Source organism: Lathamus discolor, chromosome 4 (assembly GCF_037157495.1).
Source record: "Lathamus discolor isolate bLatDis1 chromosome 4, bLatDis1.hap1, whole genome shotgun sequence".
Taxonomy (NCBI): Eukaryota; Metazoa; Chordata; class Aves; order Psittaciformes; family Psittacidae; genus Lathamus; species Lathamus discolor.
The window spans coordinates 67,930,849-67,956,502 of record NC_088887.1 but is presented as its reverse complement, the minus strand read 5'-3'; the positions used below and the strand labels follow the sequence as shown (position 1 = coordinate 67,956,502).

The 25,654-nt window shown below is 40.4% G+C and overlaps 1 protein-coding gene across 1 annotated transcript in view; it reads left to right on the top strand.

Annotated features, from left to right (window-relative positions):
- MYO16 (myosin XVI) overlaps nt 1-25,654 on the top strand; it is a 369,554-nt gene that overhangs the window by 155,046 nt on the left and 188,854 nt on the right. Inside the window, exons 6-7 of the mRNA XM_065677940.1 lie at nt 8,174-8,298; nt 11,981-12,106. Coding sequence (XP_065534012.1) covers nt 8,174-8,298; nt 11,981-12,106 — 251 coding nt within the window. The remainder of the gene's footprint in view (nt 1-8,173; nt 8,299-11,980; nt 12,107-25,654) is intronic.

The window sequence follows — 25,654 nt, the reverse complement described above, 5'->3', positions numbered from 1 at the left end:
CAGAATATGCACACTAGAATGTTCTGAGATTTTGCTACAGAAGCCCTTAAACAGATCTAATAATCTAACAAGAGGAAAAAGATAAATCAGATACTGTTACTTCACTTGCACTGAAGAAAAGCAAGTGATAAAGCTCCAAATGATTTCAAAAAAACCCTGCTTTAGACTTTGTCATGGTTTAAACACAGTCAGCCGCGCAGTTTCTACTCCACCTTTCTTCCCCCCCCCCCCGCCCCCCGCTTCCAGAGGGATGGGGAGGAGAATTGAAAGAATGTAACTCCCACGGGTTGAGATAAGAACAGCCCAGTAACTAAGGCATAACACAAATCACTGCTGCTACCACCTATAATAATAATAATAATGATAAGGGAAATAACAAGGGAAGAGAATACAATACCACCTGCCGAAATGAGCCCGACCTAGAAGAGAGTGCCCTTCTGGGTCCCTCCCAGTTATATCCTGGGCATGACGTGCTGTGGTATGGAATACCTCTTTGGTTAGTTTGGGTCAGGTGTCCTGTCTCTGCTTCCTCCCGGCTTCCCCTCCTCCCTGGCAGAGCATGAGACTCCCAAAGTCCTTGGTCAGTCTAAACATTTGAGCAGTAACCAAAAACATCGGAGTTATCAGCACTGTTCCCAGGCCAAAAGTCAAAAACACAGCACTGCACCAGCTACTGAGAAGGAGGAAAAAATGACTGCTACTGCTGAACACAGGGCAGACTTTCATATATAAAACTACAGAAGTCTTCTCATGGATGTTAAGGAATTATTGCTAACATGTTACAGTAAGAACTGACTAAAATGCCAACACATACAGATTGTTAGCACTAAAGCTCAGTGAACTTAAGATAAAACTAAATCCTCTGATACATTTTCCTCTTTAGAACCGTATGCAATGTGATCTTGATCTCTGCTGCAAATTTTCTGTTAAAAATATTGATGCAGTAGGTTGACAGAAAAACAGGCAATCAAAACCAAACAGCCTCAGGGTGGTTCAAAGTTTTTCACTCTGATTCTTCTTGATTGGGAAATACCTACCCATAGGATTTTCATACGCAAAGAAACCCTGTTTTCTGCAGAGAACTTGATTAATTAATGATAGGGGTTAGGTGATGGTGTTGCAAGTGAGAACAGAGGGCCAAATGAGATGCTTCAGTAGGTTCCTTTGAGTCCTAAAAACTAAGCACACAGAAAATGTGACACATTGAATATCATAGAATCATAGAATAGTTAGGGTTGGAAAGGACCTTAAGATCATCTAGTTCCAGCCCCCTTGCTGTGAGCAGGGATAGCTCACACTAAACCATGTCACCCAAGGCTCTGTCCAACCTGGACTTGAACATTGCCAGGGATGGAGCACTCACAACCTCCCTGGGCAGCCCATTCCAGTGCCTCACCACCCTTACAGTAAAGAACTTCTTCCTTATATCCAGTCTAAACTTCCCCTGTACAAGTTTTAACTGGTCACCCCTTGTCCTATCCCTACAGTCCCTAATGAAGAGTCTCTCCCCAGCATCCTTATAGGCCTCCTTCAGATACTGGAAGGCTGCTATGAGGTCTCCACGCAGCCTTCTCTTCTCCAGGCTGAACAGCCCCAACTTTCTCAGCCTGTCTTCATATGGGATGTTGCAGTTGACAATGCTCGTCTGGCTTCCTTTGCCCTTTGTATTTTCTAATATAAGCTTGAATAAGCTACCTTTATACTTTCTAACTCTTGGGGAACTGACTGTGAAGTCTTGGACTCCTCTTAATATTTGTGTGTTTCCAGCATGTTACTCATATGTTTCCATCAAAGGGAAAACCTTTAAACTCACTGTGCAGACTTTTGACACGTGAATTATCATTTTAAATTATAGCCAGTAGTTTATGATCTACTTTTTAACTGGCAGTAGAAGAAAAGCAGGCATCTCCTTGACTAATAGTCTTTGCAAAGATTTGAAAAAAGACTGTGAAGAACTTCAGAAACTGGGGATGCCCTTTTCAGTATTGTTTCAAGCCACTTACCAGTGAACAGCTCAGTTGCCATCAGGAATAAATTACTTTTTATAGATTTCCTAAAACTGTAAGCTTTAGCAGGTTGGGAACTGCCTTTTCTTTTTTTTTTCCTAGAGTGCACCCACAGGCCCTGTGACCTGACACCCTCACAATCCCAGGGGCTTGACTGCCTGTGTTCAAAGCCAGCTCTGATATAGTACAGCTGTGTAACCTGGGAGCAGACAGCTGAGAAAAGAGCTAAGTTGTGAGGCAGTGCTGGGAGAAGCTTTGTCATGATCTTTCACCCATCCTTTGGCTCAGGAGCCACATTTAGACCCAAGTTTCTGCTCTTGGTCCTTGCTTGAGATATTCCTATGCCCAGCCATGAACCTTGATGGTTCCAACCCTGAACCACTGACTTGAGTTCCTGGCTTCACCTGATTTTCCGGATTTGTTGCTGGAGGCATTTCTGGCAATCACAGGACTGTTGGTTGGCCCAGATTCCCATCACCAGACCTGCTCTAATTTCTGGTTTAGGCTATTGTAGGGATGTGCCCCGGCCAGCAAGGCTACTGCCCTGCCTATCTTGTGTTTACCATCAGCTCCTGGCTTCCTGGCACATATTGAGTAGCCTGCTTTTACTGCTGTCTCACAAAAAACGTCTAACCATAACATACTGAGAACCTGCAGAGAAATCCTGAGTATAGAAATAGCATATGTGAAGAAGTCATTTTTGACATGATACTTATCACAAGTAACCAGAGACAATGATACACTTGTTCTGCTTCTGTATTCTAGTGTTAATATTACAAATAAAATAATAAACATGCAAGACATATCCACAGATGATTGTTTTAGTACTAAGCCTTGAGATTTTGCCAGTCTGTTAAAATAAATTACAAAAATTACTTTTGTTTTCATACAAGGAAAGGAGACAGAGTTCATTTAACTAGTTTTAGCTAAAAGGGTCATCAACTTCCTTATTACAGAATAGAGAAACCCTGTGTTTCACTGGAGTGGGAGAATTGTCACTGATGTCTACATGAGGAGGAGTTTAATTTCTGATAGCAGTTTCAGACTAGAGGAAAATAAACTACATCCTTCACTAAGTATGTGTAATGGTATCTTTAGAGGCAAAGAGGTAAAACCCACCAACAACAATCAGTAGGTACTTCTGCAGTGAATTGCAGCTATAGGCCTTGGTTTTGCAAGTATACATTCTTCTGCAGATATTGAGAATACTAGTTTCCCTTCTCACATAATAAATGTTGCTGAAATGTATCTGTTTGTATGCTGACCTTTGAAATCAGATGCACATAATGCCGAGCAATATCACAGAATCACAGAATCACAGAATCCCAAGGGTTGGAAGGGACCTAAAAAGATCATCTAGTCCAACCCCCCTGCAAGAGCAGGGTAACCTACAGTACATCACACAGGAACTTGTCCAGGCGGGCCTTGAATATCTCCAGTGTAGGAGACTCCACAACCCCCCTGGGCAACCTGTTCCAGTGCTCTGTCACTCTTACAGTAAAGAAGTTCTTCCTGATGTTAACGTGGAACTTCCTATGCTCCAGTTTACACCCATTGCCCCTTGTCCTATCACTGGATATCACTGAAAAAAGCCTAGCTCCATCATCCTGACACCTACCCTTTACATATTTGTAAACATTGATGAGGTCACCCCTCAGTCTCCTCTTCTCCAAGCTAAAGAGACCCAGCTCCCTCAGCCTCTCCTCATAAGGGAGATGTTCCACTCCCTTAATCATCTTTGTGGCTCTGCGCTGGACTCCTTCAAGCAATTCCCTGTCCTTCTTGAATTGAGGGGCCCAGAACTGGACACAATATTCCAGATGCGGCCTCACCAAGGCTGAGTAGAGGGGGAGGAGAACCTCTCTTGACCTACTAACCACTCCCTTTCTAATGCACCCTAAGATGCCATTTGCCTTCTTGGCCACAAGAGCACATTGCTGGCTCATGGTCATCCTCCTATCCACCAGGACCCCCAGGTCCCTTTCCCCTTCACTACTTTCCAGCAGGTCAACCCCCAACCTGTACTGGTACATGGGGTTGTTCTTCCCCAGATGCAAGACTCTACACTTGCCCTTGTTAAATTTCATCAAGTTTCTCCCCGCCCAACTCTCCAGCCTGTCCAGGTCTCGCTGAATGGCAGCACAGTCCTCTGGTGTGTCAGCCACTCCTCCCAGTTTTGTGTCATCAGCAAACTTGCTGAGGGTGCACTCAGTTCCCTCATCCAGGTCATTGATGAAAATATTAAACAGCACCGGTCCCAGCACCGACCCCTGAGGAACTCCACTAGTCACAGACCTCCAGCTAGATTCTGCGCCATTGACCACAACTCTCTGCCTTCTTCCTTTCAACCAGTTCTCGATCCACCTCACTACTTGATCGTCAAGCCCACACTTCCTCAGCTTATCTATGAGGATGCTGTGGGAGACAGTATCAAATATGCACAAGAGCTACTGAAAAATGTAACTTAACAAAAATGATGCTCTTTACAAAGCTATCTAGTAAGCAGCCAGAAAAGGCCTTCTAAAACTTTAAGCAAATAAAGCTGGATAAAGTAACAACTACGCCTAAAATCTATACTTTGTTGCACAGGAGAAAAATAAAAATTGTAAACCATGAATTACAGAAGAGTACCAACAGGCTCATCACACTTGGAGTGAAAAGGGCCTCTGTGTTTACAGCTCTGCAGGAAGGGCAGATATAGACAGGGTGAGAAAAGACTTAAGTAAGAGGAGAGGAGAGAGGAGGCTTCTGAAACTGGTTGCAAGTTTTTAGTGTACATTTGTGTTGGCACAACAAGATGATATTGACCTCTCCTCCTAAAGATGGTTAGGCCCCTTGGAGAACAAGGTGTGCAAGTTTCAGAGAGTGGCAGCTGGGTGTGTACCATGGGTATTTCCCATAGAGTGCTTGAGTGATTTGCTTTGTACTGGTTACAGGAACAGGTGTTCCACTTGCAGATGGAGAGACTTCTTAATACTTGACATTTCTGAGGAAAATATTTTTTATAGCAATTCTCAGTTCTGTTTGCTATGTAATTCTTTACCACTGCAACTTTTCGAAAGTTCTTTCCCTCTTTTTATCTGAGGTTTGTATATTCTTTTGGGGTGTCAGTTCTATAACCATATGCCAGAGAAGGTGAGACAGCCAAAGTGCATGAAATGGCCTTGTCAGGTGTTTTTCTCAAACAGTGAGAAGTAATATATTTTTGTAGCTTTTGGGTTATACTCCTGTCATCAGCACTGATGCTCACCACCAAATGCTGTGCCCTGAGGGTCACTTATGTTTTAACTGTTCCTTTTCCGTCTCATCTCATGCAGAATTTGTGAGCATGTGGCTCTTACTCTGAATTTACAGGGTATTTGAAGTGTATTTTCTATTTTATGCCTTTCTTTTTGACTTTCCTTTTTTTTTTTTTTTTGAATTTGAATCTGTGCCCATAGTACATGCCAGTTTGGTTTTCTTCCTCTATTTATTCATGCTGGCTGTTGTCCCATTTCATCTGGATATCTAAACCACATTTCCCCTTTGAAAAGCAATGTGAAGGTCATTCTTTGATTCAGGCATCAACAGTTGCCTACTGTACGAGTAACATTTTGTTACTCATACATCTAACCTTATGAAAATATCGCTCCCTCAGGAGGGAGAGAGGACTCTTGAGAATTACAAACTTGAATAAGGGAAGGCAGTTATTGACCAAGTCTGCTTGTCTGAGCCTCAGAGAATGATACATGTGCACACTTCGTAGATCTGCTTCTCAGTTCCCTGCTAGAGAATTCTTTACTTTGAAGCCTAGTTCCTGAGTTCCTGGAATTCAAAACTGCAATCCAAGGATTGCAATTTAGATTTTTTTTTTTTTAATAATGTTTTCATTCTATTTTCTATAAAAGCAGAGAGAGGGAATCTGGTATTTCTATAGCATTTTTGGAAGTCCTTTGTATATTTAAAAAATGAAGCCTGAGGAACCATGTCACTGTAGAAGCTCACTTGCCAGGCTGTTTACTGCTGCTTGTTTTATGAAATGTGTGTCATATCCTTCCATGGAGCTAGTAGTTTAAAAGTTATATTGAGATTCACATAGACTCTGCCTTTTGTTGCTCTGTAGCACTGTTTATGCATTTTCTCTCAGCTTATGGGTGTAATTATATTTGCAATAGAACATATATAGCAGTTGATGCAGCTGAACTTTTCTTTGATTTCTTCTTCAGCATGAGCAAAGTTAATCTTTCAACAGCTAGGACCAGACAGGATGTGCCAAGGTTCTATAAAATGTTATTTACAAGGAGTATAAGGATTAATATTTCACTGTTAGTGTAAGAACATACTGATAAGTTAGTTCTCTGACCATGCTGAGTGCAAGTCAGTAGTAAATTGCTAGAAAAGGCTGTAATTTGCATGAAACATGATGAAACAAACAAGCTGATAATAACTGTGTTTCAGTATTTTTTTATTTTTATTTTTTCTTCTTCCTGGGGAAATCAATAATCTGTAAATGTCATCAGGTGGTTTTAAATCATTACTCTGAAATGTGATGAAGGCTTAAAAACTTCAAAACTGACAAAATGAATGCACTGATTGTTAGGAGATGCTCCAAGCATCCTATGAAATCCACACTGCGTTCCAGTCTAGCAACTGTCAGGCAGTAGGATGTTAGCACTTTCTGCTTTTGTGTGGTTATCTAATTTAACAATATTGTGTGTTTATATATGTGTGTCTGTTTGTCTGAATTACATGTATGTGAAAGATCACAGGTTTTAGTCCAGATACAGAAAATGTCTAGTTTTCTCCAGCTTAAGTTTAGATTTGTGTTTCACATTTGGTGTTGTTTAGTATCATTTAGACGATGTTTGAAAATATGAGAATAAATAAATATGGCCAGTGAGACAGTGCGCACACTGAACATTTCACTTCAGAGATGAAACTCTTAGAAGTGAGTCAGGTAAATAAAATTCAGAAAATAAAGCAGTGTGTATAGTAGCATGTTAGAGAATGAAAATGGTTTGGATTCTTTGCTGAACTACATACAGTATACCCATTTATATGAGTTCCAGGGCAGATTAAAACTAAGGAACTTAAAATATGTATTTACTGCATAACTTGCTTCAATTGTTTTAGCAATGTAAAAAACTGAGTGATTGAGATAAAATTTTAAGTTAAATACCTATTAATTAATTCAGTATTTGTCACTTTTCTACTCACTGACACATGTAGAAGAGAACCAATAAATCATTTACTCATATGCTTTTTGTTGTATCATGGGCAGGGCAGAAAGGAAGGATGTTTATACTCAAATTGCATTTTCTATGTATGGATGTAAGTGGCCACGTGAATCTAGGAGCAGAACAGTCAAGCCCTGAATTTTGGTTAGATTTTCCAATCTAGCCACAGACAGTTGCTAATTTAACCACTGAACAATTTTGTTGTACCTTTGTTTCTAACTTTAAATTCTTTAGACAGAGGACATGATTTCATTTGGTTATAGAGTATCTTGCTTATCTTCCATTTAAAAGTGTACTTTGACAACTGTTTTTCTGTAGCAGTGCTGACACAAACAATCCTGTGCCCTTCAGTCCTTTCATCCGCTCCCATTTGTTCCATACCACATTTTCTGCTGGTTTGGGCCTTGCAATAGTATAGGCTCAGCTGGAGAACTAATCCCAGTTAAAAATAACCCAGGCAGATAAAAAAGTGTTGAGTTTTAATGTCATTTGTTTCGCTTCATAATCTCTCAAGCAGGGACAGGTCTGGGCACTGTGATATATACACAGGGTTGAAAGAATACGGCCAAAAATAATTTTCATTAAATAAGTCCCAAACACTTGAGTGGCTTCCTTAGAGTGTGTAATTCTTTTCCCATTCCTGTTATATTCACAATCCCAATGGACTTAATGATATTACAATTGCTTTACCTAAAACTGCTCTTGCCAGTCAGTAGGAGATCAGTCCCATTTATTTAATATTACTGACTGACATTAAATCATCCATGTAGGGACTGATAAATAAAGATATTAAACTTGTTGGTAAATATAAGTTAACATGTTCTATAAATATACACTGAAGTCTAGTTAAACATTAATCAAGCTTTTACAAACCCAAAATACAAAATCATATATCTGTTATTTCTTGATGAATGAAATAGCAGAAGGTTTTAGCCTTTTTCTTTTTTCCAGGTGTAGAGCTGAATTCATTGCGCCAAATGAAGATGCAGAGATCTATGACAATGCTTACAGATGTCCGACAGCTCATATCAAGTGGAGGGAGTGTGAATCAAAAGAATGATGAAGGAGTAACCCTGGTGAGTGGGAGTATGTAATCATCACCCTGTGCATATGCGTGTACTGCAACTGTGTGCCTGATGAGCACGTTTGCAAGGCAATTCTCTTAAGACTTGAAATGAGGTTATGAAAGAATTTGGTGCTCATCTGGCTTTTAGAAAATAGATATGTGTCAGTACCATGTATAGATAATGAACTAGGCTAGTGCAACATCCATGTCTTAATGACAACTTTCTCACTCTTAGTGTCTGAATATTCAACAATAGCAAAAAAAAAAAAAAAAAAGAATTTGGCATTGTAGTTTAGAACTGCAGCACATACTTGTGGTCTCTGACATTCTGAGAGGGCCTGAAACTTCATTCAGTGATGCCTGGTTTAGGTTCATGTTTTCTGGCTCAGCCAGGCTAAAACAATGTTTCATGAAGCTATCCCATTTTGATTCAGTGTAATGAAGCATCCACCATATCAGTGGATAAATATTCCTTCTCCCAGATTTGCATGTTATTTATAGTCATTGGGTCTCAGTGGGTCGCAGTATACTTTTTTCCTGCTGATAGACCTCCTATCCCTTTGTTTTATTCAGGAATGGTCCTGGTGGATAGGAGGATGACCATGAGCCAGCAATGTGCTTTTGTGGCCAAGAAGGCAAATGGCATCTTAGGGTGCATTAGAAAGGGTGTGGTTAGTAGGTCAAGAGAGGTTCTCCTCCCCCTCTACTCAGCCTTGGTGAGGCCGCATCTGGAATATTGCGTCCAGTTCTGGGCCCCTCTGTTCAAGAAGGACAGGGAATTGCTTGAAGGAGTCCAGCGCAGAGCCACAAAGATGATTAAGGGAGTGGAACACCTCCCTTATGAGGAGAGGCTGAGGGAGCTGGGTCTCTTTAGCTTGGAGAAGAGGAGACTGAGGGGTGACCTCATCAGTGTTTACAAATATGTAAAGGGTGGGCGTCAGGATGATGGAGCTAGGCTTTTTTCAGTGATATTCAGTGGTAGGACGAGGGGCAGTGGGTGTAAATTGGAGCATAGGAAGTTCCACGTCAACATCAGGAAGAACTTTACTGTAAGAGTGACAGAGCACTGGAACAGGTTGCCCAGGGGGGTTGTGGAGTCTCCTACATTGGAGATTTCAAGGCCCACCTGGACAAGTTCCTGTGTGATGTACTATAGGTTACCCTGCTCTTGCAGGGGGGTTGGACTAGATGATCTTTTGAGGTCCCTTCCAACCCTTGGGATTCTGTGATTCTTCTACCATAATAATTTTCAAATAATGCAATAAAATATTTTTGAAATTAATATCTTTTTCCCTAGAGAGCATGTCTGTGGGATGTTCTCTTTGGATATAAAATCTTCAATATTATTATTAATCAGTAAATGGTCATCAGCAGCATTATGATACTGAATAACTTAAAAAATCCTTTGTGGTTTTCTGCAAATACTGTACTAAAATTTGAAAAGCACATATTACTGAACATTATTTCAACATTTATGCTGAATTGCATTGCATGATAATGAATTGATACACTGAATAATTAGTATTTAATTCTATATTTTAATACCTGTGTTTAAACTATAAGTAAAACAGTAAGCAGCCTCATATCTGGAATTGTTGACTCCAGCCAGTGGCTCTTGTCTGTACTGAACTTTTGGGGTGGCCAGTCCAAGGCAGTTAGCTGCAGTTAAAAACAGAAGGGAAGCAGGAGCGGGTAGGAAGAAACAATACAACTTTTAATTCATGAAAGCATTAATTTAGCTTCCAGTTTTCTGATGCAATAAAACTGAACTGCTAAATCCCAGTATAATGCAAAGTTGTTTCTACTGTACTTTTATTGCCACTTCAGTCTGAATTGGCTTAGTTAAGCTGAGTTTTGAACTTACCTAACTATCACTGTATAAAAACTTTTGCGTAGTTAGCTAGAAGAGGTGAAATGCATGTCGGAAATCTGTTCAACAGTACTGCAAATACTAGGAGGAAAGCACTGTGGATAGCTTGATTTTTTGTTGTTTTCTTGGTAGGGTGTTGACAAAGGGTTTATTTTTTGCACGAACAGTTTTTATGTTGAGTTTTGATTTTTTGAACTTTTTCATAGCCTTGCAACAAGTAGCTGCAGAGTGGATCATTTTGCTTTTGTTTGAGATTTCTATTATGTGAAACTTTTGTCTGACAAATGGCTGGGAAGTCCAGATTTTGTTAAACTGCTCTGTGTCTGTTCATGGTTGTGGAGTCAGCCAGTCTGTGCTGGCTGTATGTGTATCAAAGGATTCTAGGGATAGTTTTTTGTTGATCTACATCTATCTGTACAGAGAAAACAACGAATATCTCAGTTGTAAGTAGCAAATAAGATTTGGTTTCTCTTGACAGAATAAATATAAATTAATGTGTAAGTTAAGGTGAATCAGGCAAAAAATTGACGCCATAAATACATAAATGCATACATTCTCATAGATTCATAGCATCTACATATATGCACATGCAATACAGATACAAAATGACATATGGCAAAATTATTTTTTCTGCTAAATTCTCCTATAATATTTTTTTCTTTGAAAGATTTCAATCATAAATTATTTCCTTCGTCCTTTTAGCTTTTAAACTGCTTTTAAATAGCACTTGTCAAATTGATCTCTGAATAAAAAAATGTAATTTCTTCTGGTAAACCAGCAGAAAAGCTGAAGCTATGTCAAATGATGGGAAAATTTTGAGGGGTTTGTACATTTAAAATTAGAGCATTTATGGTGTACATAATTAGTGTTCTGCTTCCAGGGCAAAAGTATCCTTGCCCCCTTTCCAGAGGAAGATTTTTGATGAGTTGTGATGCATTTCATCCCTCTACATCAAGCATGTTCATAGAGAAAACTTTACATACTCTGCATGTGTAGCTGAACCAGAAATAGGAAATAGTAAATACTACAGTAGTTTTCAGTACCTTATTACTCGTACTGTATTTTCTACTTGGAAAGACACGTCATGAGCAAATACGGCTACCTTTGAGTATCTTCGTTCCTGCTTTAGCAGCAAGTTGCACTACTTGACCGCTGAACTGTGCTGCTGACCTGAGTTGCTGTCATTCTGTTGCTGCATTTTATGCCCTCTGTTTCATTCCACTCTGAAATGAAGCGTACTGATACAGAAAATCAACTAAAATCATTAAAAAAATAGCACTTAATCGAGTACATAGGGAAGGAGTACAAGTGACCAGTAAAATCTCTGCTTTAATATTGAAAAATATTTTTGAGACTGATTTTGTGCTTCAGACTCCATTTGCTTGGTTTGATTAAGTGTTAATGAATTAATTTCAGAGTAAAATAGTGTCAGCTTACATCTAACATATTTGAACTGCCACAAAAGAAAGTTAGGTCTAGGTCAAGCTCTGTTGAAATGTGTCAATCTACCTGGGCTCGTGAGGTTTGTGAATGTATTTGAAAGCCTATTTGCTTGAAATTGTATGAAAAGTATCTAGTATGTCTAGATTGTGTAAGTAGTTCTCAGTAAGCTAACATTCTTATTTCTTGGTGGGTTTTGTTTATAAATGCTAACGTAGGTTCTGCAGGTTTTCTAAGTAGGTTTTTTAAACTGTTCTTATTACATGTATATTTTGTATTCATTGTTATTGTGATTTAAGTCTGTGGGGCAGCCAAAATATGGAATAGCACATCAGAGGCTTTTCTGAATTCTTTAAACTATTAAGATTCTTTTATATTTCAGCTTCATGTGGCCTGTGCTAACGGGTACAAGAATGTTGCATCTCTGATACTGGATCATGGGGCTGATATCAATGTAGTGGATAATCAGTACTGGACACCCCTACATTTAGCTGCAAAGTATGGACAGGTAAAGCACGGTTTTTTCAACAGTTTCTCTTTTCTTTGTGGTAGTGTTCTGTAGCAATAGCAAATACTTTCAAGTCAGTGAGACTATTCTGGTTTTAAGATGAAAAGCTTACACATTTCTGTACAGTAGGTGGCACCTCAAATGGCAGGTGAAGTTTGTAATTGAGTGACTAATTGAACAAAATTCAGTGAGGAGCCAGGGGCCAGTTGTGCTAGTCACTGCACAAGCACAATAAGTACACGTGGAGGACAGTAAATGAAGTAACATTGCACTTTTCCTCACTAAAATTATCAAAATACAGACCAAATATCTTCCCTTTGTAGTGTTAATGAATAATACAATTTGGAGATACCTTATTATCATTATAGATAATTTGTTGTCCTTATTTAGGAGGTTACTATGGCTTTCATATGGATTCTGTTTGCAAGAAACAAGTAAATAAATTAAATTCCAATGATCTTAAGGTCCTTTCCAACCCTAACTATTCTATGATTCTCTCATTAGATATCAGGGAAAATATCTCATCCAGCAGTGTAGCCATCAGGGTGCTTTTAAAATTTGCTTTCTTCCAATAATAATTTTGAAACAGCTTTTAGGCTTTTTATGAATTCATGTGCGTGAATGTTTGCAAATACACAGAATGCAAAAAATTACACAAAATGAAGAACCCCACAGTATTTGCCTATTTGTAAGAGCACAACAGTAATAGAGAAGGTACTAATTTACCTGGAAAAGGAAAAGAATAATCTGCTGAAAGTTTAAATTTATAATGAGAAAATTCAATTTGCATCTGTGCAGGAGGAAACTTCTAAAGAATAAAGCTTCCTGTTACAAAGCTCAAGTTGTAGCTTACAATAGCTCAAGTTGTGGATTACAGTAAGCTTAGAATTGCTCCATCTTCTACAGTGAATTATATGAGAAAATATAGGAGCAAAGATACATTATCCTGAGTGACCTAAGCATGTGAAAGACAGCACACCCACACCTTATAATCAAATCTGGCTTGTAGAGACACATTGATAATATAATAGCAAAACCAATTTTATTTAGGATGGCGCTCTTCTCAACCAAGTTTAACCAACTACAACTTAAATACAAAATCAAAGCTGTGTCTTGTCTAACATGACAAATTGCCTCTAGAGTGCAATTCAGACAAATCTAGGAGGTGCATTTAAAATAGGTGGAATGAATCATTGCTTAGAGGTCTGACACCCCCCCCCTCCCCCCCCGATTATAGGGGTCATGAGCAACTAGCATATGTTAGAGGTCTTTAAACATTTCAAAATTTTACAGGAGGAATCCAGACCAAAGTTTGGGGCAAATGGGCCAAAGGATGGGTCAATTGCCCACTTTGTTTGCTGGTTCTCCCCAGCCATCATGAAGGGGACATGCAGTTGATGCCTTATTCTTAGCATAAAGCTGCACAAAATCAATCCTGCAGAGGAAGTAGAGTTAAATACTCATAGCAATACCTATCTTATCAGAAGCAAAACATAGCAGTAGGTTGTTGCATTGTTTCCAAACAGGGAATAACTAAGAGTTTTAAGTGTCGGTAGGTATTAGCTGATGTTTAAAAATAAATAAATGTATCAATAAATCTGTACCTGTGTTTAGATGTGTTTGTAAAGAAAAGCAATCTCAAGGATAAGTTTGCTGGAATGGTATTACTCCAAATATTTAAAAAGAGCATGGGTGAATAATACATGAATTGTCCTATTAGTGACAAAATATGTAGATCCAGATGACATTACTAGTGAGTTTGAAGGTTATGTACAGGATATGGCTACTGAGTACAAGATAAGGCCGAGGCTGCTGCCTGAAGGTCAGTTTTTTTGTTTATAAGATAAAGATCTGCCTCGCAGGAACAGATTAGGTTACCTGTAAGTGCAATGGGCTCTTTTTTTTTGTTTATTTTCCATTTTTTTGTATCTACTGAAGTACTACCAGCTGCAAACATGAAAAAGATAATGGTTATAGCATCAAAAAAACAAGCATAATTTAAAGCAAGGTTATTCAGAGTATCTAGGACTGCAGTAATTTTTCTCTCTTCAACTATTAGGGCTAAAAGCAAGTCTTAATTTTTAATGCACACTGCAATTCTAACATTATACGAAAATGGATATTATTGAGGTAATAAGGTCAGGATTGCTTACCTTAATAATTTTACATCAATAAAATTATGAAATATAATAACGTCTTCAACACACATGTAAATCTGTATCAATGACACACAAAAGCTTCTTCAAAATAACATGAGGGCACTAAAACTAGCCTCAAGAAATTACAGTATGCCAGGGTTGACTACAGAAATTTAACAGGGCCTTTTGGACATATATATTCTATTATTGTTACATTGTTACATATCATTGCATTCTGTTGTTAAATACCGTTACTGATGGCAGTTTGAACTCCTTTGTCTCATTCACATGCAGCATGGGGAGTGCTGGTGTCTCTTGCCTGTGCCCACCAGAGTGGGACACACGTCATCACTTGGATACCACACTGCCCATGCTGGCAGTGACACCAACTGCACAAGGGCAACTAGTATTTCTCAGGGTGGCCCTCTAATTTGAATTTAGCACACCAATCACTTTGTGAACAGCTGGTAATCTGGCATTGGTAGTGCTGTCCCCTCTGGACATCTTTCAGGCTGCTGTGATCAGGAGAAAACACACTCACCCTCCCCGTGGTGGGAATAGGCAGCAGCTCCAACGTTTGCCTTGGGTACTTTGGCACAGTTCCCAGGCACAAGCTGTTTCTTTGTTGTTTATCACAGAAATGTCACCTTTCAAACCAGCTATCAGAGGCATGCAGGTCAGAGCTGACTCCCCAGTAGCTTAAACACTACCTCTCCCAAAATTTCATCCTTGGGGGATGCTGCCTGTGTCTAAACTGTTAAAAATTGCAAAATAAAAGAAGGCTGGGGATTAAGCCAGGCAAGAGTCTGGCTCGCATTCATGTTGTTTAGAGCTAGTTTCCTCTATAGGAGATTAGTCTTGTTTGTAGAGAGGTGGTTGGAGTGGTCCAAAGCAGAGTCAGGAACAGAGCTAACAGTTAAGCAATGCGGATTATAAGGGATACTTAAGCTCGCGCCATTGCACTCTCTTACTTAGTGAGACAGATCTAGCCTCTGGCTTTGAGCTATAACAATTTCATAATGTTGAAAAAAAGGGTAAGAGAACCGTCACACTGCTGACTGTACTTCTCCAAGAGTAGCTCCCGCACTAGCAAGGATTTCTTCCCATCAATCACAGAATCACAGAATCACAGAATCCCAAGGGTTGGAAGGGACCTAAAAGATCATCTAGTCCAACCCCCCTGCAAGAGCAGGGTAACCTACAGTACATCACACAGGAACTTGTCCAGGCGGGCCTTGAATATCTCCAGTGTAGGAGACTCCACAACCCCCCTGGGCAACCTGTTCCAGTGCTCTGTCACTCTTACAGTAAAGAAGTTCTTCCTGATGTTAACGTGGAACTTCCTATGCTCCAGTTTACACCCATTGCCCCTTGTCCTATCACTGGATATCACTGAAAAAAGCCTAGCTCCATCATCCTGACACCTACCCTTTACATATTTGTAAACATTGATGAGGTCACCCCTCAGTCTCCTCTTCTCCAAGCTAAAGAGACCCAGCTCCCTCAGCCTCTCCTCATAAGGGAGATGTTCCACTCCCTTAATCATCTTTGTGGCTCTGCGCTGGACTCCTTCAAGCAATTCCCTGTCCTTCTTGAATTGAGGGGCCCAGAACTGGACACAATATTCCAGATGCGGCCTCACCAAGGCTGAGTAGAGGGGGAGGAGAACCTCTCTTGACCTACTAACCACTCCCTTTCTAATGCACCCTAAGATGCCATTTGCCTTCTTGGCCACAAGAGCACATTGCTGGCTCATGGTCATCCTCCTATCCACCAGGACCCCCAGGTCCCTTTCCCCTTCACTACTTTCCAGCAGGTCAACCCCCAACCTGTACTGGTACATGGGGTTGTTCTTCCCCAGATGCAAGACTCTACACTTGCCCTTGTTAAATTTCATCAAGTTTCTCCCCGCCCAACTCTCCAGCCTGTCCAGGTCTCGCTGAATGGCAGCACAGTCCTCTGGTGTGTCAGCCACTCCTCCCAGTTTTGTGTCATCAGCAAACTTGCTGAGGGTGCACTCAGTTCCCTCATCCAGGTCATTGATGAAAATATTAAACAGCACCGGTCCCAGCACCGACCCCTGAGGAACTCCACTAGTCACAGACCTCCAGCTAGATTCTGCGCCATTGACCACAACTCTCTGCCTTCTTCCTTTCAACCAGTTCTCGATCCACCTCACTACTTGATCGTCAAGCCCACACTTCCTTAGCTTATCTATGAGGATGCTGTGGGAGACAGTATCAAATGCCTTACTGAAATCAAGAAAAACTACATCTACCGCTCTACCATCATCCCTCCACCTAGTCACTTCCTCATAGAAGGCTATAAGGTTGGTCATACATGACTTCCCCCTCATAAAACCATGTTGGCTGTTCTTAATGACCCCCTCATCCTTGATATGCCTAGTGATGGAGTCAAGAATAAGTTGTTCCATCACCTTTCCAGGGATGGAGGTAAGGCTGACCGGTCTATAATTACCCGGGTCCTCCTTCTTGCCCTTCTTATAGATTGGTGTGACCTTTGCCATCCGCCAATCCTCAGGCACCTCGCCCGTTTCCCACGACTTACCAAAGATGATGGAAAGTGGCCTAGCAATGACCTCCGCCAGCTCCCTCAGCACCCGTGGGTGCATTCCATCCGGACCCATCGATTTACAGATGTCCAGATTGCATAGCTGATCCCTAACCCAATCCTCATCTACCAAGGCAAACTCCTCCTTTGTCCTGACTCCTTCTGGGGCTATAGAAATCCGGGGCCCTCGGGGAGAGTCTGCAGGAGTAAAGACAGAGGCAAAGAAGGCATTCAGCACCTCTGCCTTCTTTATATCCTCTGTCTCCAGGGTACCCACTTCGTTCAGCAGTGGGCCTATATTGCCTCTTGTGTTAGTTTTATTTGCTATGTATTTGAAGAAGCCCTTTCTATTGTCTTTAACCCGACTAGCAAGATTGAGTTCCAAGGAGGCCTTAGCTGTCCTAATTGCCTCCCTACATCCTCTAACAACTGTCCTATATTCCTCCCAAGCGGCCAGCCCCTCCTTCCATAATCCATAGATTCTCCTTTTCCACTTGAGTTTGCCCAGCAGCTCCTTGTTTAACCACGCCGGTCTCCTAGATCCCTTACTTGACTTCCTACTTATTGGGACGCTCCGATCCTGAGCTTGGAAGAAGCGGTCCTTGAATGCTAACCAACTATCTTGAGCCCCTTTACCGCCTAGTACACTTTCCCATGAGACTTCCCTTAGCAGTTGACTGAAGAGGCCAAAGTTGGCCCTTCGGAAATCCAGAACTGTGGCTTTGCTAGGTATTCTATTCCTCCCACACAGGATCCTAAACTCCACCATCTCATGGTCACTGCAGCCAAGGCTGCCATTGACCGTCACCACTTCGACCAAACCCTCCTTGTTGGCGAGTACTAAATCTAGCAGCGCTGCTCCCCTAGTTGGTACGTCCACCATTTGCATTAAGAAATTATCATCAATGCACTCGAGGAACCTCCTAGACTGTGAATGACTGGCTGTGTGAGTCTTCCAGCAAATATCGGGGTAATTAAAGTCCCCCACGACGACTAAGGCATGTAGTCGCGAGGCTACTTTCAGTTGCCTGTAGAAAGCCTCATCAACTCCTTCGTCCTGATCAGGAGGTCTGTAATAGACCCCCACAACTGTATCACCCGTGCCAGTCAGCCCCTTGATTCGTACCCACAGACATTCCACTTGCTCCTCATCCGACCCCGGACAGAACTCAATACATTCTAGTTGCTCTCTCACGTAAAGAGCCACTCCACCACCTCGCTTCGCTGACCTATCTTTCCTAAAAAGGACATAGCCATCCATGACCACATTCCAGTCATGTGAACTGTCCCACCATGTCTCTGTAATCGCCACTAGATCATAACCTTTAGCCCGCACACAGACTTCTAACTCCTCCTGTTTATTCCCCATGCTGCGTGCATTGGTGTACAGGCATTTCAGGGAGCCAGTCCTAGTACCCTTTTTCCCCTGCGGGACAGGGTCTAAAGAGCTATCCTTTCCCACAAGTGAAACAAGATCAATGAAAATATCCCAAATAAATAAAAACCATTTTTAGAGCTCAGATGCCTACCTTATGTTTCTGAGCATGGTATGTATATACATCCTGTGTAATTTTCAAAATTTATGTGGAAATTTGTTGGCTTATAACTACATTCTTCCTTAACACACATTTGGTTGGCTTGTTTGCTTGGGCTGAATCATACCCCTCTGTCTAGTTAGTTCATCCAAACACAGTATTTCTTTCATATCATAGAAGGGACTTCGTGTTTCTTGCTGAAGTCTGAAAGAACATACTTTCTTATTGTGTGATATACTTTGCTCCTTGTTACCAAAACACATTAGTCATTTGACTCAACTGCGATTTTGTTTTCCTTTATTTAAGTGCATGTTGGCTTCAAAAGAGAAAAAAATACATATCCATCATTGTAATATGCTTCAATGTATATGGGGTATCCGAACTAATTGTAGGAAGTGGTGTTTAATCTCATTCATGTTTGGCCGTTGCCACAGCAGTTCCCTTGAATGCAGCTTCTGGACTTTGGCAAGCACATTCCACAAATGTTTTCAATGAGAAGAGCCTAAAGAAGGGAATGCTTGTTCAGTATTTCAAAAAGAATATAGTTGCACAGGGAATACGTATCTTCCCTGTCAAATGGTTGGAAGCTTTCATTTATTGTCAGAAAATCCTCTAGGGAATGTTTTATCCGGACATATCTCACCCTTGTTTCTTTAGTCTTTTAATTCATCTTCATCATGTGTGATTGTACTCAGGTAGAAGAGCAGCATTTTCCTTCAGATCAAGTTACACTCATTTTCTTCAAGCAGAGAGATCACTTTGGGATTTCTGCTGGGATACCTTTCATTCACTCTCAGTATACGTAGACAGTTTCTATAAATGATTGAAATGCTAATTGTGGGTACAGACCACTAAGGCCAAAAAAAGCTAAATTCACCCAGTACCAAATTATAAAAAAATAGATTTACAAGTCTGAGTTTCATACACAGGCTAGGGACAACCTCAATTTACAAAATTACTATAAAATTCTCAGCATTTACATATATGTTTTTAAAGCTGAAATGTACAGACTACACTGTATTCTTATTTGGTTATTGGGGATCTCAGTGATCAATATAAATTTCATTTTCCTTGAAATACCAGCTGTAGTGACTTCCTCTCATGTATGAGAAGCATATATGAAAAAGAAGTCTAATAAGACTGTTCAGGCACAAATTTTGAGAAGTGCCAGATTATGATCCTCGCTCTGGTATTATTATATAACTTGTAGGAAGATAATGTGTAAGCATCTTCAATCACAAGATCACATAATATTTTTTCCTGATTTATTTTTTTCTCTGTCTAATTTCCTGGTGAATTATAAAGTAGAAATGTAGATTATCAGTCTTGAAGTGAAGACTGCTAAAGTTTTTACTTCAGCTGTACAAAATATTTGAGGTAACCTTTGTCACTTATATCGCTGAAAACAGTATTAGGTTGTCCTTCTTTACTTGAACTGTACCCAGAGGTTTAAAGAGTGTACTATTAGGTCATATAGGTTAAACATGTTAACTGCAGAAAAGTAGTGGTGACATTTTGGGAACGTGGGTTCCATTCCAGGCTCTGTGTATAAACACAGTCTTTAACAGTTCCTTCTTCCCATATGTAACCTTATTTGTCCCATTGCCTCCAGCCTGTTCCATTCTTTGCTTTATTCTGTCGCCTTATTGTCCCATTAATTTGTCTGGCTTCATGTCCTTTCCTTACACATTTTATCCCAACACTAATCTCTTTGCACAGCCAGCTTCTTCCCCTCCTCCTCTTCCTGGTTCTCATCCAGGCTTTCTCTTTTCTGTACTTTGGCTTCATGCCAACCTTCTTGCCCTTCTGTTATCCCTTTTTCCCACTTGCTCACAGTCCCAATCTCCCTTGTTCAATCTCACTGTTTTTTCCACACTATGTAACTTTAATTTTCTTTTCTGCTTAGGCTGTATCTACCTACATCCTGTCTCCTTGCCACGACTCTCTTCTTCCCTTTCACTTCATTTAGTTCATGCTGTTAGTTCCGAAGTCCATAATTTTATCCATGCTGTGCTCTGGTTTTCCCCCTCCACTTTTTCTATCCTGCTGCTAGTCTCATTCCCACAACCTTCTTTTTCTAATCTGTTCCACTTCGCTGACCACAGGTGGTTATGGTCCCCTTTTTTCTACACTCAAATAGGAAAAAAATATCTTCCTCTTCTATATTGTATTAAGAAGGGAGATTTGTAATGAGTTTCAGACATCATTTTCTGTGTCTAGAGCAGTACTGTGGATCACATTTGCAATCACAGAGAAAATGCTATTTAGTCTCTAAACAGTATTGCTCTTATTTAAGGGTTTACATATGAGACTTGGGCTACAAGGGATATTCAGTCTTGTAAGGCATGCTATTATGTAGTGGAGAACAAGTATATGATCCTCAAAACTCAATCCACAGTGACTCTTAATAAGTTAATAATTACCTTACTACCTAATGTTGAGAGTCTCTGTCTTGGGCTTTGTTTTGTTTGTTTCACTCCCGAGTATCTTAAAGTTGCTAATCTACACTCTTCTTCTTAATGTCCTTGATGCTTAGTGAAATGCCTATTATCACCACATTCCATTAGTTAAATAGTCTCCAGTGTTTTTCTCAGGAATTTTTTTACTCCATGACTTATCTGATAATTTTTTTTACTCCATGACTTATCTGATCTTATTTTTACTCCATGATTTATCTGATCTTATTTTTATTCCATGACTTATCTGATCTTATTTATTCAATCTGCTGAATATATAGCCAGCATGAAGTTACAGCGCTTCTGTTTCAGAGGCTTAGTATACTATAATAATAGTAATAATAAAAATTGAAACTACTTCTCTGATCTTGTTTTTTTTAATTGCAAATCTGTAGATGGATTGCAGATTCAAGTGGATGTTTAAACAGGGCCACTAATACTGGTTAGACTAGCATCTAGGCCTACAGTGGACCATACTAACAAAAGTGGTCTCTTTGATTTATCCATTATAGTAAAAAACTGTTTTGCAGGCATCTGGTGGCTGTTTTTTTAAAGGTTTGACACTTGGCTATGTATTGTCAATTTTTCAAACAGACAAGAAAAGGAGTATTCTCAGCCCACAGAATTTATCTTCTGTCTAATACAATATCTTCAAATCATACAAATGTTAGAGCTCACAAGGGTCAAGCAATGTATTTTCCCATACCCTGCTTCCAAAAGTGCTTAATTTTTGGTTAATTTATTTTTCTGCTTAATTAAGAAAAAATAAATAAAACAACCCCCCCAGAAAATCAAACCCAAAAATTCCTCCAAACTGAAGCACTCACAGGCAGCAATCCTAGCGAACTGGCCAACAAAAATCACACACTGAGGTAAGCATTTTTCCAACCCAGTGAAGCAAAGTATAGCCTTATGAGCAACTGAATACTGGTTCTTATGAGTGATGTAGGCCATCCTACTCAGTGGTGAAGACTGGAGATTGTAATTGATGTAACCACTGGTATTTCATGTGTTCTGCCTAAGGGTTTTGTTGTGGTTGGTGAATAAACACCTTAGATATTAAAATAATACCTGGGGATTTCACTGTGCCAATTACACAGTAGTGTGAGATTAATAATGCAAAATTATACAGATTTAGGTCTACGGCTGTTGATCCACTAGAGATAATGGCATGGGAACGTGAGAAGTGACAGCAGGTGGAAGGAAATTGCAGGAAGAGGGTGGGGAAGCTTTAGTCAAAGAGGAAGGAGGAAGTCAAGAAGGAAAACAAATATAGTGTGTCTCAAAAAAGGGATCAGAACAGCAATAAAGGAGTGGAAGAAAACAAGTTCAGGAGATACATGTAGGGAGCTGGGAGTCTCGGATACAGGGAACAGAGAAAAAGGACCTGAGGAATAAGAAATTATGGTGGGGGGGCTGAACAAAAGGTTGGTGGACCAGGTCACTGAGGGTGGTAGGAAATGTCCAATGTTGAAACAAAAAAGACAGGAGTAGAGAACTGGAGAGAAATGTTGGTTTTAACAGAGAAGAAAAGTAACACTGAAGGAATTTACTGTTGGAAGTGCATGCAAATTGGATGATGCATATTCATTGCTGTGCAAAATAGCACATCAGGACATTTGCATAAAACCTTCAGCTTTCTGAATTTACAACTTAAGCAGGTATTTCTCCAATGGTAAAGAAAAGGGAGTAAGGGATTTGAGGAAGTGGCACTGGGGCTTGGATAATAAGAGTTCAAAGCTCAGTCAGAGCCAGCAACTTCAGCTTTGCAGGTGCTGGCAGAGATGTAGCATCTTGTGCATAGTTTCAGAGGGAAATATTTGATGAGGTAGGAGTGGAGGGCACTTTTCAGGAGCACTGATTCTTCTCCCCAGCTAATTCACTAGCAGTAAAACTAATATTGTTTGAGAGCATTTTGGAGTTGCTTTGCAGTCTCTAGTGCTTAGGGAGATTCTTGAGGAATCTCTATTAATCCTTCATGCCCCAAATTTTCTACCCTGTCACTGAAATCACTTATCTGTGTCAAAAGGCCTCACAATCTGTTGGCTGGCCAGCACTGGTGCTCCTAAACCTGTCCTTTATGAAACTGAGCATGGGGCTAATATTTAATGTGTCGGAAAACACCATTTTTGGCATGGGGTGATTGTATTTGAGGGATTTATAATTTGCCTGTTACAGTAAATTTATTTATGCTGCCCTTTGTCATCTTACAGCTTTTTACTTTCAGTGCTGCATTACATGATTCATTAGTTTTAAAGAACTGTTCAACTCCCATGCTCCCCTGTCCAGTCAGTGTTTTCTCTGTTCCTTTGTGTGTGTTTTCTCACTACTTAGATCATATGTTGCTTCTATTAATGTGAGTTGCACTTCATTTCCTTGTAGTATTTCCTTTAAGGACTAAAGCTCAATTCACAGTAAGCAAGCAGCCTTTTCTTCCACTTTGCTATTTTGGAAAAAAACACTATATCTCCTTTTGGTGTAACTATGATGGTCTGCTTCCACATCTGATTGTGTATTCTGTCTTGTCTGTCAAACTCAGTTTCTACATGCAGAAACCCCTTTTTAATTTCATCTTGCATCTGTAAAGCTGTAATTAGTATAAGCTTTCTTTATGTATTTTCACTAATTTTTCGTGTCCATCCGTATTCAAGCTGTTCAAGGTTTATCAACAGATTGATTATGATGAAGAAAAAAATGTCTTTTCTGGAAAAGTCATAGGTGACCTTTGCCATATTACACAGAATCACAGCATGTTTGAGGTTGGAAGGGACCTCTGGAGGTCATCTAGTCCAGCCCCTCTGGTCAAGCAGGGTCGCCTAGATCAAACTTCCTAGGACTATGTCCAGACAGCTTTTGAATGTTGCCAAGGATGGAGACTACACACCTCTCTAGGCAACCTGTGCCAGTGCTAGGCCACCATCACAGTGAAACGGTGTTTTCTGATGTTCAGGCGGAACCTCCTGTCTTTTAGTTTCTGCCTGTTGCCTCTTGTCCTGTCACTTGGCACCTCTGCAAAAAGTGCCTGGCTCTGTCTTATTTGCACCCTCCCTTCAGGCATTTATCTGCATGGATGAGATCCCCCTGAGCCTTCACTTCTTCAGGTTGAATAATTCCAGCTCTCTCAGCCTTTCCTCATATGTGAGGTGCTCCAGTATCTCATCTTAGTGGCATTTTTCTGGGCTCTCCATGTCTCTTTTGTATTGAGGAGCCCAGAACTCAACACAGTACTCCAGGTGTGCCCTCACCAGTGTTGAGAAGAGTTGAAGGATCACTGCCCTCAAGCTCCTGGCACCACTCTTCCTAATGCAGCTGAGGAGAACATTAACCTTCTTTGCATCCAGAGCACATTGCTCGCTCATGTTCAACTTGGTATCTACCAGAAACTTTAGGTCCTGTTCTGCAAAGCTCCTTTCAAGCCAGATGGCCTCCAGCATGTACTGCTGCCTGGGGTTGCTCCTTCCCAGGTGCAGGAATTTGCACTTTCCATTGTTGAAATTCATGAGGTACCCATCAGTCAATTTCTCCAGCCTGTTGAGGTCCCTCTGGATGGCAGTGCAATGTTGATATGCTTCTGGCATATCAACCACTACTCCCAGTTTGATGTCATCTGAAAACTTGCTGATGGTGCACTCTAGCACATTGTCCAGATCATTAATGAAGATGCTGAACAGAATTGGACCCAGTACTGATCCCTGGGGTACACCACTAGATACTGGCCTCCACCTAGACCTGCCACTGATAACTACCCTCTGGGCCCAGGCATTACGACAATTTTCAGTTCACCTGTATGATTGAATGGTAGCGCATTACCTTTTTTTCTCTTGGTGAGCATCACATCAGAACAGGCTGTGAATGGATGTTTACAATGTAGCTTTGCAGATAATTTGAAGGCTTCCTTATGAATATGAGGTGCAGCCTAGAAAAAGCAGGGAAATAGGTATTTCAAAATATATTAATGATGGCCAAAGTCCCAGACTGATGTGAGGTGGGTACTAGAGTCTGAATGCTTAATGAACAGGAACAGGTAAAGCATAGAAGGTCTATGAAGGCCTTTGAATATGAGGGTAAGCAGCTTTTGGCTTGGTGAGAAAACAAGGAGCTGGGAGGAATCTAAAAAGTAGGGCTTTTAAATTAAAGGACGGAGGTAGAATATATTCCTTGCAGCAGCATTCTTGACCGTCAAAGGGCAAGATATCCAGCAAGAGATGCCAGAGAAAGAGAGAAAAATTACAGTTTGGACAGAACACCAAGAAGAGATAGAGAGACATGCTGTATTTGTGCAGAAAAGGTAACTTAAGTTTGTGTTTCGTGAAGGAGGGTACTCAGAGGTAAGTTCTGTAAAGAGAAGAGTAAGGTCTAAGGGCTTTCCTGGTGTCCTGTCAAAAGGCACTGAAAGAGTAATTAAGACTCGTAGGTTCCTGGAGTTTTCTCCGAATCAATCATCACATTCACTCTTTTTTTTCTTTTTAATATGAATTGGCAAAGACAATACTGGAACCTACGAGTCTATATATATCTCCTACTATAGTCATAGTCTATATATGTCTCTTGCCATAGTCATATCTACTTTGTAACTCTGCAATTGAAATGTGTTTGTATAGTGGTAATTTGCTGTAGTTATTCTACAGATATTTCTACTGTTAGGCACAGTTCTGAAGATATGACAACTAGATTTTAAAATACTCCATCTGGAACGTAAATGAATGAGGTTAAAACTAGCACAGGCAGTTTTGTGTATACAAAAGCAGGTAATTGAAATTGCTGGTGATCTAAGTATCTTGGTGATGTGCATCAATGATTCCTAGCTGGAGATAATTCATTGGCAGCAGGAACCATTGGTATTGGAGC